The 13,429-nt window shown below is 41.1% G+C and overlaps 1 protein-coding gene across 1 annotated transcript; it reads right to left on the bottom strand.

Moving 5' to 3' along the window:
* Positions 1–4,213: 4,213 nt before the first annotated feature.
* On the bottom strand, positions 4,214–9,224 carry LOC134193062 (uncharacterized). The gene is made up of 2 exons (XM_062661850.1): positions 8,798–9,224; positions 4,214–6,102 (listed from the first exon to the last, which is right to left on the bottom strand). Exons 1-2 carry the CDS (start codon positions 8,923–8,925, stop codon positions 4,356–4,358), a joined length of 1,875 nt encoding a protein of 624 aa, XP_062517834.1. The 5' UTR covers positions 8,926–9,224; the 3' UTR covers positions 4,214–4,355.
* Positions 9,225–13,429: the final 4,205 nt, after the last annotated feature.

Raw genomic sequence — 13,429 nt, 5'->3', positions numbered from 1 at the left:
CTGACGGTTGAAGTTTACATATCACAGCACCTAGATCAAACGATGATGCGTCGGCGGAGACGTGCGTCTCAAAATTGACATTATAAGGTGCGAGAACAGTAAGCTTGATAGCTCTCTTTTGCAATACTGGAATGCTTGTTGCTGTTGCGCACCCTATACGCAGGCACTACTTTTGCTGAGCAAGCTCCTCAACGGGTGTGCTAAAGACGCTAACTGTGAAGAAAATTAGCCAAGCTGATTTGAAATACCTAAAAATCTCCGAACATTGGCGACATTTTGGCATGCTGGCATCGACGTGAGGGCATTATCTTTGTCAGGGTCTGGATGTATGCTGATGCCATCAATTAAGTGGGAGCAAAAATGAATTTCCTTTTGTATAAACTGGCATTTGCTTTTATTGAGTGTGACTTCAGCTTGCTCTAGACCGCGTAGCACTGCTGTAAGGCGGATGTCGCGTTCCTTCTGTGTTGAACCGAATATTAAAGCATCATCAATTAAGCAGATGGTACCTTCCAGGCTTTCGAGTAGGTTTGACCTGCGGCGTTGGAAGTACTCTGGAGCAGACAAAATGCCGAACGGTTAGCGACAGTAGCAGTAGCGCTGAAGAGGGGAATAAATGTGGTAAGTTTCTGTGAGTTTTCTTCCCGCGGTATTTGGTGAAATCCGCTGTTGGCGTCTAACTTGGAAAAATACAGGGCTTCTTGTATGTTTGAAAGAAGGTGCTCAATGCTCGGTAGTATGTGTCTTTCCCTACGTACGCTCTCGTTCAGTCGAGTAAAATCAGCACATATACGAACGTGTCCGTCCGTTTTTGGCATGTCTACCATGGCCGCACACCAGTCAGTTGGTTCTTATACTTTTCTAATGACGTGTTGGTGCTCCATGCGCTCTAGAGCGGCTTGCAACTGGGACATAAGTGGCAGTGGTATGCGACGGGGTACCGACAGGGAGAATGAGACCGCGTTCTCTTGAAGTGAAATCTCGTGAGGCGAGCCAGAAAATTTTCCTAGTTACGCAAACAGTAAAGGGAGGAGAATATCGGACAGCGTATGGGCAATGGTACTTTTTTGCACTTGTCTCATTTGACTGAAAATGCGCAAAGCGTGAATAGCAGAGCGACCCAGAAAAGGTTTTTTTGCAAGTTTCGTACGAAATACGTAGACATGTCGTTCCGACGTCCGGTCGTCGAACAACTTAGTCAGTACAGACTTGAAATATCCTATCACCGGAAGTTCTCTCCCATCTGGACCTTGAAGAACACGAAGAGGTCGAGAGAGTGGCGAATATGTCTGACTGAATCGCTCAAGGTAGAGCCTATCCGAAATAGCCAAATAACTGGGGCATCCGAAATAGCCAAAATCAGCTAGTGTATATATATATAATTGGGGCATCATAAAATTCACTTATTGGGCAGAGAAAACACAAAATACCGAATAATATGTAGCCCTGTATAAGTGACCAAGTATTCGCTTGCAGCTGTTTTGACAGTCCATTTTTGGAAGAAGCTTTCGCAATCCGTCGACGGGCACATGTGCATGCTGTGCTTCAAGCCGGCCAGCAGCTTCGTCGTCTTACCTGCTGCAATGCCAAGTTTTGCGAACTAAAGGCGAACAACAACGCTTAGATGCAGAAGACCTGCAAACGACACCATGCAGTTGCTATTTCAAAATGAGGAAGGCTTCGTGCTAATTTAAAGGTAAAGCTCAAAATTGCAGCGGTTTACGAGTGCACGAGGAACAAACATTTTGTGACGTTACGACATACAGACGAACGCCGGCACAAAGCAAAGTACAAAAATCAGTTACCTCCACGCAAGGGCACTAGTTGCTTTTCGAAGTAGAAAAAGTCGCGTGCTTAGAAGTAAAAAAGAGCAGATAGCGGTTTGCGACCACATCTAGATACGACACGAAACAAAGAATCATAAGGCTGCGTTCATGGAGCACTTTTCTTTAGATATATAGACTCTACACTTAAAAACCTAGTATGTAGAAATGACAACAAATGTAGGGATTGCATGAAAATAATAGAGAGAATTTAACATAATAGAAGCGCACACAAATTTAGAGGTGCGTTTTGCGTCCTATACGCGCAAGTATACATTGGATCAAAAGTGGACCATCACGGCTGAGCGGACGGTTCGTCCGTCCCCCCAACTCCTCCAGCCTACGAACCGGTTACGTGAGGAAGAAGGTTGCTTATCTGATGGCGCTTGTTCGCTATCCCTACCACCTTGTCAACGTTGTAACCCGGGTTTGCTGTAACATGGCCGTTGGCTTGTACAGCGGCCGCAGAAACAGCAGCATCTGTAATTTGGTTATTATTTCTAGAGTTTCTTCCTCACCAAGTTGTCGCAGAGACGCTTCCACATTATTGACAGCCTGCTGCTGGGAGCCCGGTTTTTCGATAGGTTTTTTCAAGCGTTTTTCTTGCGCTTCTCATCTCTAAGCTGCCGTGACTTGATCTGCCGCAAGCAGCCGTACTTACACGTATACACTTTCGGTAGGCTTCTTTTCAATAATTTAGTTTTGGTTATTTCACTCAAGGATTTGATCCCTGATTTGTCGACAAATATCACGTACTTCCGGTACATGCTAGAGCACTTCCTGTTTGGACGCTAGAGTTGAAATTGAATCAACTCTAGCGTCGGCGACGCTGACGACGCTGACGACGCCGAGAACGCTCGTGACGCGACGTGCGAGTGTTTACAATAGAACGCCTTCCTGAGCGTCGTCGCTAGCGTCTTCGCCAGCGTCCTCGAGCGTCGCCAGCGTCATATTATAAACCTAGCCTAAGTTAGCTAAGTGCATCGTCCTATTGTTGTTATTTGTGTAGCCGCCGATGTCGTGCCTGGTTTGATCAAACCATTATTTGGGATCGGGCGAATGGTATATGCAATTTTAGAGCATATATATTTATCGCGTTGAGGAAATGAACAGCGATCAGAATTTTTCTTATTTGATTGTATCTCTGATAGTTACAGTTCTAGAACCGTCTAGTGTTGCTATAGTGGCTGTCACTCCTATTGCTCCTGTCAAGTGTTTAGTGCTACCATGCACTGACCAGCCACTCACATTTTATTTCTTCAGTTAAGAAAATCTGTACGTGCGTTTGTGTGCTCTATTGTGGTGTTGTGTTTTGAATTTCTTCGGTTTTTATTTAGCCGATGCTCAGACTAGATTGGACGCATCGCACAACGGCAGTGGTTCTTCAATTGGTCGGAGATATGAAAGAACGGATAAGATAGGCAAACCCTTTTGTATCACAGTTGACTTCGACACAGTGCACGCGGATCCACTGCTACACTAAGGAAGCGTGATAGCATGAAGCAAATACGTGTAGAGGTAGCGCATGCGCGTGTGTTTTTAAATGTGCGGCGTTAGTGGATGTGATGTCTATTGGCGACCATTTTTTTTCTGGTCTCTAGACTGCCGGAGCTTGTTAGTCAACTGTCTCGTGGTGCTCTGACGTGGAGTAATGTAGAGAGTGTTTTCCGGAGTTTACAGCTCAAGAAACGACTATTTAATCGAGTTTCAGGACAAATCCATTCGGTGATGTCGTTTTAGTAGTCTCTAGACCATATCTAGAGTGATTTTGGGGAGGTAACTCTACATCTAACCTTTACTACCTGTATGTCTTTCTTGTCGTTTGTTTTAGTGGTAATTGTGGATTAATTAAGAGTAAAACACACATATGGTTAGACGCATGGAATTCAAAGGACGTTGCAATGGGGTTTGACTTTCATGCATGCCAACCACTTTGTATGTGTCGTGACTGTATACGTTTTCAATTCTATCAGTAATGATGAAAATATTTTATTAGATCTATCACAATTGTATGGTAGTATCGCGGGACTAATAGTGTTTAAAATAAGTTGAGCATTTGAGGATTTCTGCATGGACTAGTGTTGCTTTGCTGGTGCGAGCTAATTGAGTCTGGACATGCGTAAATTTGTTTTGGATACACCAAAAATCACAAAAATTACTCTTGGAATTTGTTCAGTGGTAGGTGGTGTTGTGCAACTCCATGGCAGTCTGTTTCAACATTTATTACGGAATTATTGCTGTATGCATGCGTGCAGAGTTGTTGAAGTTTCTCTACAAGGTTTTCAGGAATGTTTTAAATGACTGGCAAAGATATGGTGTTTCAGTTACTAATTTGAAACGTGCGTTAGAAACGCTCGTATCGATTAATTGAAAGTTTAGAAAATAAGGAAATCTATATTTATTGGTTTTATAAACAAATCCAATGTTTGATATTTGCTTTTTGCAATAAATATTTATATATCCTTTAAACGAAGTTTCTCATCTATATTAGATCTACTTGACGTCTTCTTCTGCATGGTCACGTGTCAAATGTTAATGGCGTTGATCGGATAAACGTGTGAAGCGATTAGCCTCTAATCCCGACTTTTGTAAGGCCTCTCGAACCGCCTTAACGTACGTGCTCTTCGTCTTGTCGGGCAGATAATGCTCGTCGAAATTTTCCGAAAACGGACAAATCAAAGACGACGGCAGCACGTCGGTACAATTCGAGCTCTTGCCCAGCCATTGCACCGACACGTCGTACATGCTGTGACCGTCGTCGTTGCTGAATGAAAGCACCTTTGCCGGCCACCAAGGCCGACTGACTAGTTTTGCCCACACGATGTCGTCGATTTTGTATCGAGGGACGTCGTCGTTGGCGCACTTGCTGCGACTGCTAGAAGGACGAGGCGAGTAGAAAAATTCCGGATTACCGTAGACGCGCTTTTTTCTTGCTGCTGCGACTGGAGGTCGAAGTGATGGTTTGACTGACTGTTTCTTGTCGAAGGTTTGTTCTTGTTTTGATATCCAGAGAGCTTCAAACAGAACCGCGTCTTCTTCTGTAGTAGCACTACCTATTCGTGCTCGTACTAAACGTTTCGTTTGTGCAATTGGTTTTTTCCTTTTCCTCATTCTTGGCGTCAATCTCGTGGAAATGTTTTTCTTTGTCACTTTTGATGACAATCTGCGTCGCTGATGCGCCTTTCTCGTTTCAATCAATTTTTGTTTTAATTCCGCTTCTCTCTTGTTGTTTGACTTGTTTTCTTCTTGTTGTAAGGATTGTGAACGACAGCTTGTTTCATCGTCTGACGGATCGGGAATAAATGATTGATTTTCGTCTGTATTTTCGTCCACACGAGTAGACATTCTTTGTTCTAAATCTCCGTCTGTTTGATGACGTTGTTCTTTGTCGGAACCATTGCAGCCGTCTGTTGGCGTGTCGATTGACGGTGGACGGTCTAGTTGTTGCAAAGAGTTTGGCGATGGCGGGTAATGTTCGCCACGACAAAACTCTCCGGCAATGTGTGGAGCGACAATATAATTTTTGTCTTCAACTGGTGATAATATTTTATTTTGAAAAACTGGGTTGATTTCCGTACTCATTTCGTGATTGGTATTCCATATCCCGTATGTCATGAAGTTTGGTAAGTGGTTGAATCCTGGATGAGGAAAAGTCAAGGATTGTAATGGAGCGATGCATCCCAAATATGGGTAAGCGAATGGTGGTATTGACGATGTCGGTTGTATCATCGTGTACATAGAAACTTGTCTCTCGTAGAATTTGAATTGCGACCGATAGCAATCGGAATGAAGATGGGGATACGCCAATGATGCAATTGTTTTCGTTGCATTCACTATTTCGCTGCCAGTCGAAGTACAACCGTCGACCGTCTCGCCATTCATTGGATGCAGGCCATCAACACGGCTGCAATCTAAGCCAGAGTTCGACGCGATTTCATTTTGTTTTGTCGCTTTTGCATTGACTCCGTCGTGACCGTCTGATTGTTGCCGTTTGTTTTTGTCTAATATTTCTTGGTCGTCAAAGTTTGAAGTCTGATCTAGATGAGTTGATGATTCGAGTAATTTCCTCTTCTTTTCTCCCATTTGTTGTCTTCTCTTCTCTTTTAGATTTGACGAGATCCTTTTGTGTATCACTCGTTTGTCTTTTAAAGGCGATTTGTAAGTGTTGATATGAGGGAGAGCGTTTTCTCTTGTCGTCGATGTTCTTACCGGTTGCATTTCTTTGCTCGGAAGAGATAAAGTTTCGAATATACCTTGCTTCTTTTCACTTTCACTTGTCCTGCATCAAGACAATAAAGTTAAATTTATTCAGAATTAACTACGCGACATCTACACTGTCTAGAGGACCATAATAATAGGTTGCAAGTAGAGGTGAAATCAGACATACACATGACGATGACGTCATAGCGTCACATATCAGAAACTCACAGACAGTCCAATAGCTGTTGCACGACTAACAAATGATATTATTCTAGACGCGCAGAGGTTCGGCGACGAGTCCGCTAGAAACGAAACAAAGTACAAAATGCTCGTCGAAAGTGGGTTTGCTAGCTATTCGATGGGTGGTTCCAATTTACTCCACATTTATCTCACTTTCACTGAAGTGACACCCTAACGACTATCCTCTTCCTGCCTGCCTCATTTCCTGCCCCGCCTGCTTACAGCCAGCAACATGCACGTAGTGAAATGTTATATAACTAGAGCTTTACGTGTAGACAAAACGGTGAACCTGAATGTCGAGTCTAGAAGAACTCCACGGAAAGTTCTTCCTTCTGTCTTGATCAACACAACAACTATGTCTGTCCAAGCCTCTTTCACAACAACGGGCAATTGATTTCCCTTTTGAAACGAGGACATAACGTCGTCTGGTGGTGCAGGAAGAATGGTGGTAAGAATAGACGGAAAGAAGGAGCGATATGATTGCCTCACTCGTGCGTCACCGATGACTACGGTTCCGCCGAAGGCGGATCAGCGTAACGTGCTAGTGCGTCATGTTACCTTCTCCACGAAATGTGATTATTTGTGAAAGGCATAGGACAGAGAAAGATTACGAGAAACAGATGTTGTGGTCATAGATGCAAAAGTGGGAATGCATGAATAGATGGATGTGCATTTATACGATGAGCTGCACGAAAATTAGCTAATCCATTTTCTCGAGTTCTCTAGCGATATCGCTTGATGCCAGTTTGTGTTACAAAATCTCTTTTGTAGTTGAACTACAAAACGGACGTTTCTCTATACATTTATATTTGTTTCTCTGCCAATTGGTTTACTCGAAGACTCTCAAGTGCATTCCGTCTACCGCAATTCTTGGGAAAGCAAAAGATTTCTACATTTGTCTATCCATGGAGAGATTTCTGCTACACTTTGCCTCTCCACCTCTAGGCCTGCTGTTTCAATACTGTTGTACGTTTATTGAGGTCAGAGCAAAGACAATAATTAGAGTAAAAATCCGTCATTTTGTATGCAAAACTAAGAGAAAAGACGATCAAGATCTAATGTCATCTGGACATGCAGATGGGTAGTGCTATCTTTAAAGACGCATTTGCCCATGACCCATGACACCGATGCAGTGACGAAACAATTAGGCTCAACCTTTAGATGAAAATGTTGTTTGGCTTTAGTTCAATACAGTTAACAAACCATTACGAACAATGCTATATATAGTTACTGAAGTCTATGAACATATAGATGTTAGACAATTGCTATATACAATAAGTAGATATGACAGTATTTTGTATTAAAATTTGGCAATCTTAATCAAACGTTGTAGCTTCCATACTAATATGTGGACAAACACCAGAAAGTAAACAAAAAACGCTATCGGTTATACAACATCAATATTGTATATTACATCAATACTGTATATTACATCAAAACTGTATATTACATCAATACTGTATATTACATCAACATTATATATTACATCAATATTGTATATTACATCAAAACTGTATATTACATCAATACTGTATATTACATCAATACTGTATATTACATCAATACTGTATATTACATCAATACTGTATAATACATCAATACTGTATATTACATCAATACTGTATATTACATCAATACTGTATATTACATTAGTACTGTATATTACATCAATACTGTATATTACATCTATACTGTATATTACATCAATACTGTATATTACATTAGTACTGTATATTACATCTATACTGTATATTATATCAATACTGTATACTACATCAATACTGTATATTACATCTATACTGTACATGACATCTATACTGTATATTACATTAATACTATATATTACATCTATACTGTATATTATATCAATACTGTATATTACATCAATACTGTATATTACATCTATACTGTATATTACATCAATATTGTATATTACATCAATACTGTATATTACATCAATACTGTATTATACATCAATACTGTATATTACATCAATACTGTATATTACATCAATACTGTATATTACATCAATACTGTATATTACATCAAAACTGTATATTACATCAATACAATGTATTACTTCAATAATGATTTTATTACAAAGATTGCAATTGAAAGTCACGCCCCTGACAGTGACGCCATATCATCACATATCACATTATTAGAAACAAAAAGTGATACAGTAAAACAATCCACTAGAACTCGTTAATAATTCTAGATAACTTATGACGCGTACAGGCCTCTCAGAAATGAGGTAATTACGTAGACATGTCGGAAACTTGCAAGGATACCTGCTACTAGTTTCCTTGCATTATTTAGGTTTTGTGTAAGTAATCGAGAAAATATGCGTTTGATAGGTCGTTCTACGCGAATCTCACTTTCACCAAAGCGATTCCCTAGATTGTCTGTAGCTGCAATTAATTTATGCATGACTGCGTCGTTTCCTGTCTGCTCGCTAGCTAGCGACACGTACTGCATGAATCATTAATTACTAACTATTACTTTATAGTAAGCAAGTGGATAAAGTTATGAACCTGAATGTCGAATCTAAGAGAACTCCGCTGAAAGTTCTTCCTTCTGTCTTGATCGAGACGACGACTATGTCTGCCGTAGCCTCTTCTACAATGACGGGCAATCGAGTACCTTTTCGAAACGTAACCATAACGAAACCTGATGTGAAAAAAGCTGAAGATTACACGAAAAGGAAGAAGGAAGGTGACTCACTGCAACTCTCTATCACGTGGCGTCATCGACAACTCTAACTGATATTGATGGTTCCGCTTTTGTGTTCACGTGAGCACAACGTGAAGTGATAATTTGGTTTATCGGCGGAAGATGTAAAGAGGTTACTGTATTCGTAAGACAAGGGGGAATGCGTGTAGCTATGTAGAGACGGGATACGGGAAGCAGGTAGAAATGCAAGAGAGAAAGAGTTAGTAATGAGTGGGTGAGTATCTCTAGAAAGGATCACATGGAAGCTAGCAGACACTCATGAATGTCAGTTTGTGTTTTGAAATGCGAAGAAGCTGCACGTTTATTCTTGGTACTCTGTCAATTGTCTTATTCGAAGACTCTCAAACACATCCTGTCTTTAACGCAATTCATAGATTTCGGAGCCTTCCGGCTTCCGCTATAGTACGAGCTAACTCATTAATAGTATGCGTTTGTCGGAATCGTGTAGCGGTCAGTACAAAGGAAATACAGCAGTAACAAAATTAGGTTGTCTGTATGTAAAATAGATTATTAGCATAATTGAAAAGTTAATGTATTATAAATGTGAAGAAATTAAGGAATGGTATTGCTGTCAAATGCTCCCACGCAACACAAGCAGACGAACAAATTAGTCTCAAGCTGTAAAAGTAACTTTGGCAAATAATCATTTTTAGTTGATATTGTGAATTGCAATAAATTATTCAAATTTGATTTATTGCATAACATGAGCAGTAAAACAATGACATCCTTGCTAAAATATATGCAGAGCATTACTGCATGGTTTCAGATAAGTGCTCTAACAAAATTAATATTATAACTGTATTACCGATAGTAGAGTTTGGCACTTTGTATTAGAAACTTAAAGAGATGGCAAATGAAAAATCCAGCGTACTTGACCAATGCTGCTCAAACGTTACATTTGATCCTTCAAACACTTGATATGTAGTAACTATTAGATTAGATTAATAAAAATTAGACTAAAGTATTTGTAAATAGCAACCAATAGTTTAAATATTTATTTTAATTCCTAACATTACTGTTTATGGTCAACAGAATCGAAAGCTTCCTATCAATCCCTTCCATCGCAAATAGCACTTCCTTTGTAACGCAAACTATGGAAAGTAACTGCATGCAGTAAACTTCTATCTTAAGACAAGTGACTCATATGATAAGCGTGGAGCTTGTTTTTCTAGATCAAAATAGACATGCATATATATGTAGCTTCCCGTTGTTGATCTTGTTGCATGCTACAGCTCGGTCGGTTTTGTTGCAATGTAAAAGCAGCTTACCTAAGTTCGATTACTACAGTTGCAGTTGCTCGTCTTAGTGGCATCAGAACTGCATGCATGGATGAGTAAACTAGTCACGTGCGTCGATCACTAGGACCCAGATTTTTGTATCGAATACTGCACTATGTATATGTAGCCGTATTAACTAAGGTATTCTATATGCATTATATCTTATTATGTGCATGTGTATTGTCAGTATGTTACTGACGTGGAAGCCGTCTGTGTGCTTCCTGCCAATTAGTCTATACCTCACCGTGGGAACATGCAGAGAGTTGCAGAACGCCAGTACTGTAGTAAATTTAGATCGACACGAAACGACCGCTTTACCTTAGTGTAGAGTCGAGAAGAACGCCACGCCACGTTCTTTCTCCTAATTTCGTCGACACAACGACTATGTCTGGTAGAGCTTCTTCTACAATCACTCGCATTTTTCTACCCTTCTGGAACAACGCCATTCTACGTTTGGCAAGTACAGAAGTATAGAAGATGAAAAAATAAGCACGAAAAATTTTATCTTACTTTGTAGTCGCTAGATAACGTCACGACTTTACGGTTCCGTTGCGCGATATCTGCATGCGCGTAGAGGATGGGCGGATCACGTGCATAAATGTCTAATTACACTCGACAGCCAACTCGTAATACTTAGTTACAGAAACAAAAGAGAAAAGGGGCTAGTTGCTTCGTTCATTTCTCACAGGCACATCTACATTTTTATATATACATGCATTGGCCAGCCATGTGCAACGACGCCAGTCTACCTGACTAGCTAGCATTGATGTTGGGTTGTAAGCTAAAGTTTATTAACTTATCAAATTTTACTTTGCCAAGCGACTGTAAATTCGACAAGTACCGCACAGCAGCGCCAGATTGTGCGTCAACCAATCAATAAATTGTTGAGAAATATTTCATTATACTGTGTCACGTCTAATGCTGCAGGTCTGGTGATATGGTCTCACCATAAAAGGAATGTATTCCTCAACTGCTATGTATAACGATCCATTTCCTAGAAATGTGTTTGTTATGAGAAGAGTAGGAGTGGCAGCACAGACGTGACATAAGAAGACGCTCCATCGATTTCTTCTCATTCTCCAGCACGTGCAGGTCGAGCAAACAAGGCATGAGAGCTATCGAATCGCTCTTCGTCGTTACTCTTTTGGCTAGCAAAATCACTGCTAGTACAGATGGAGATGCAAACAGTGAAGTGTGCGCTGGAGAGAAAGACGACAAGGTGATAAAGAAATGCTAATTTATGATATTTGCATAGTATGACGTGTGAAATGGATTGTAAGGGGAGACAGGCCATCCGGGACCTTCTGGACTGAGAGTAAGTATTTGCTATATGGACACTTCCCTGGCGATCAGTTATGAACCCGGGTGTGTGTACCTTCTGATAGTATGGAAGAGTACGAGCACGGTAACTGTTGTCATGCTTAGATTGTTGGCGTAATTTGAGATCATTATCCTATATTGTGAAAAATCTTGCTATAGTGTTGGACGCCGTTGTTCTGTCGTCATAGGCAAGGTGGATCGGATGCGCTGTTCAAACAGTAACTGGGCAAGGCTATACCCGTGCTCCATTGGTGTAGAACGGTAGAAGAGCAGAGCTGTATCCGCATCAGGTAAGGAACTCAGTAAAGACTTGATCGTCTTTACAACACGTTCAGTTATTATGAAAGCCTGTTGGAATTTGGGGGCTGTTTGTGTTGTGTCTAATTCAATATCTTGAAGTAAACTCTGTAAACTCTCTGGCACAGAATTGAGGGCTGTTGTCGGTAAAGATTTCTTCGGGCAATCCCTGACGGGCAAAAATTGACATAAGCTGTCGGATCGTGTCAGGAGAGGACATAGTGGGCATGGAACAGATCTCAATGAAACGGCAGTAATAATCGATAACGAGTAGATAGCTCCTCTTCGCATATTCGAAAATCTGCGCCTACCTTGTGCCATGGAAAATAAGGAAGTTTGGTAATGATAAGTGGTTCTGTGATAAGGAACGCGTATGCGTAGGATTAACTGTATATAAAGTGACTTGTAAATAGAGTTCGGTCTTGTGTTTGGCATTGGGTGTCTCGGTCTTCACAGTGGTGACAGACGATTCGTGGGAGAAAGTGATCAAGTGATCAGGTGGATAGGGAAACGAGAGCCTCAAGGAGGATGAGGAGACGACCAAGACATTTGAGCCCTGATCCTCAGCAGAAACGACATCAGAAAGTGGAGTATAATAGCCAAGATATGGACGATGACTAATAAGTTGTGTGAGTAGTTAGAACACTAAGGCCGTGTTTCCACTAGCTGCACCTTAAACTAGTTTAACTTAAATGGGTTTAAGAACTAAACCAGTTCAAGAATACGCTGTTTCCACTAGGAACTTGCACATCCGGGATGTGCAAAACGAACCGTCTAGGAACGCCTTATTTTGAAGTATTGGGCTGCTTTGTCGCCGAGTCAGAGCAACTGTTGGTTTTCACTGACTCAGCATCTACTAGTAGGAATTTGCATGACGATGACCAAAGACACCGTCTTGTCTCTCTCCGTAGCTACTGATTTCTCTCCCCTTGTTAACGACCCTTACATCTTTTAAGGCAATCCTATCCCAGCAAAATAGTTAATATCATCAAAACGACATTGTCAGAAGCCATCTAAACAAGCGCGCTACTGTCACGTGACAGTTAAACCTAAACCACTTTGCTAAACCTACTTCGAAGTACGTTTAAGAAATAGGTTTAGGTTTAACATATAACTGGTTTAGTGCAGGTGGAAACAGGTTAATTCTTAAACCAGTTTAGCTTAAACCACTTGTTAAACCGGTTTAGGCACTAGTGGAAACGCGCCCTAATTCTTAGAAGGGAGTGTGATGAGGGATGCGCATGCGTAGGATTACCTATATGTAGTGTGACTTGTAAATAGAGTTCGGTCTTGTGTTCGGCATTGGGTGTCTCGGTCTTCACAGTTCTGTGGTTGGAGTGTGGTTCAGTTCACAGACACGACAATTCCAAATATAGTGTTCTAGTTGGCTACTCAAGCCCGGCCACCACACTGACTGCCTTTGCTCTTTCCCGAGTTTTGGTTATTCGTTGGTGTCCTGAGTGCAGCTTCTCTAGTACCTGTAAGCGTAGCGTCACTGGGACCACAATTCTGGGACCGCACAAGTGTAGATCGTCTTGA

The sequence above is a fragment of the Corticium candelabrum genome, chromosome 17, assembly GCF_963422355.1.
Source record: "Corticium candelabrum chromosome 17, ooCorCand1.1, whole genome shotgun sequence".
In the NCBI taxonomy this organism is placed as follows: Eukaryota; Metazoa; Porifera; class Homoscleromorpha; order Homosclerophorida; family Plakinidae; genus Corticium; species Corticium candelabrum.
This window is presented reverse-complemented; position numbering and strand designations above follow the sequence as displayed.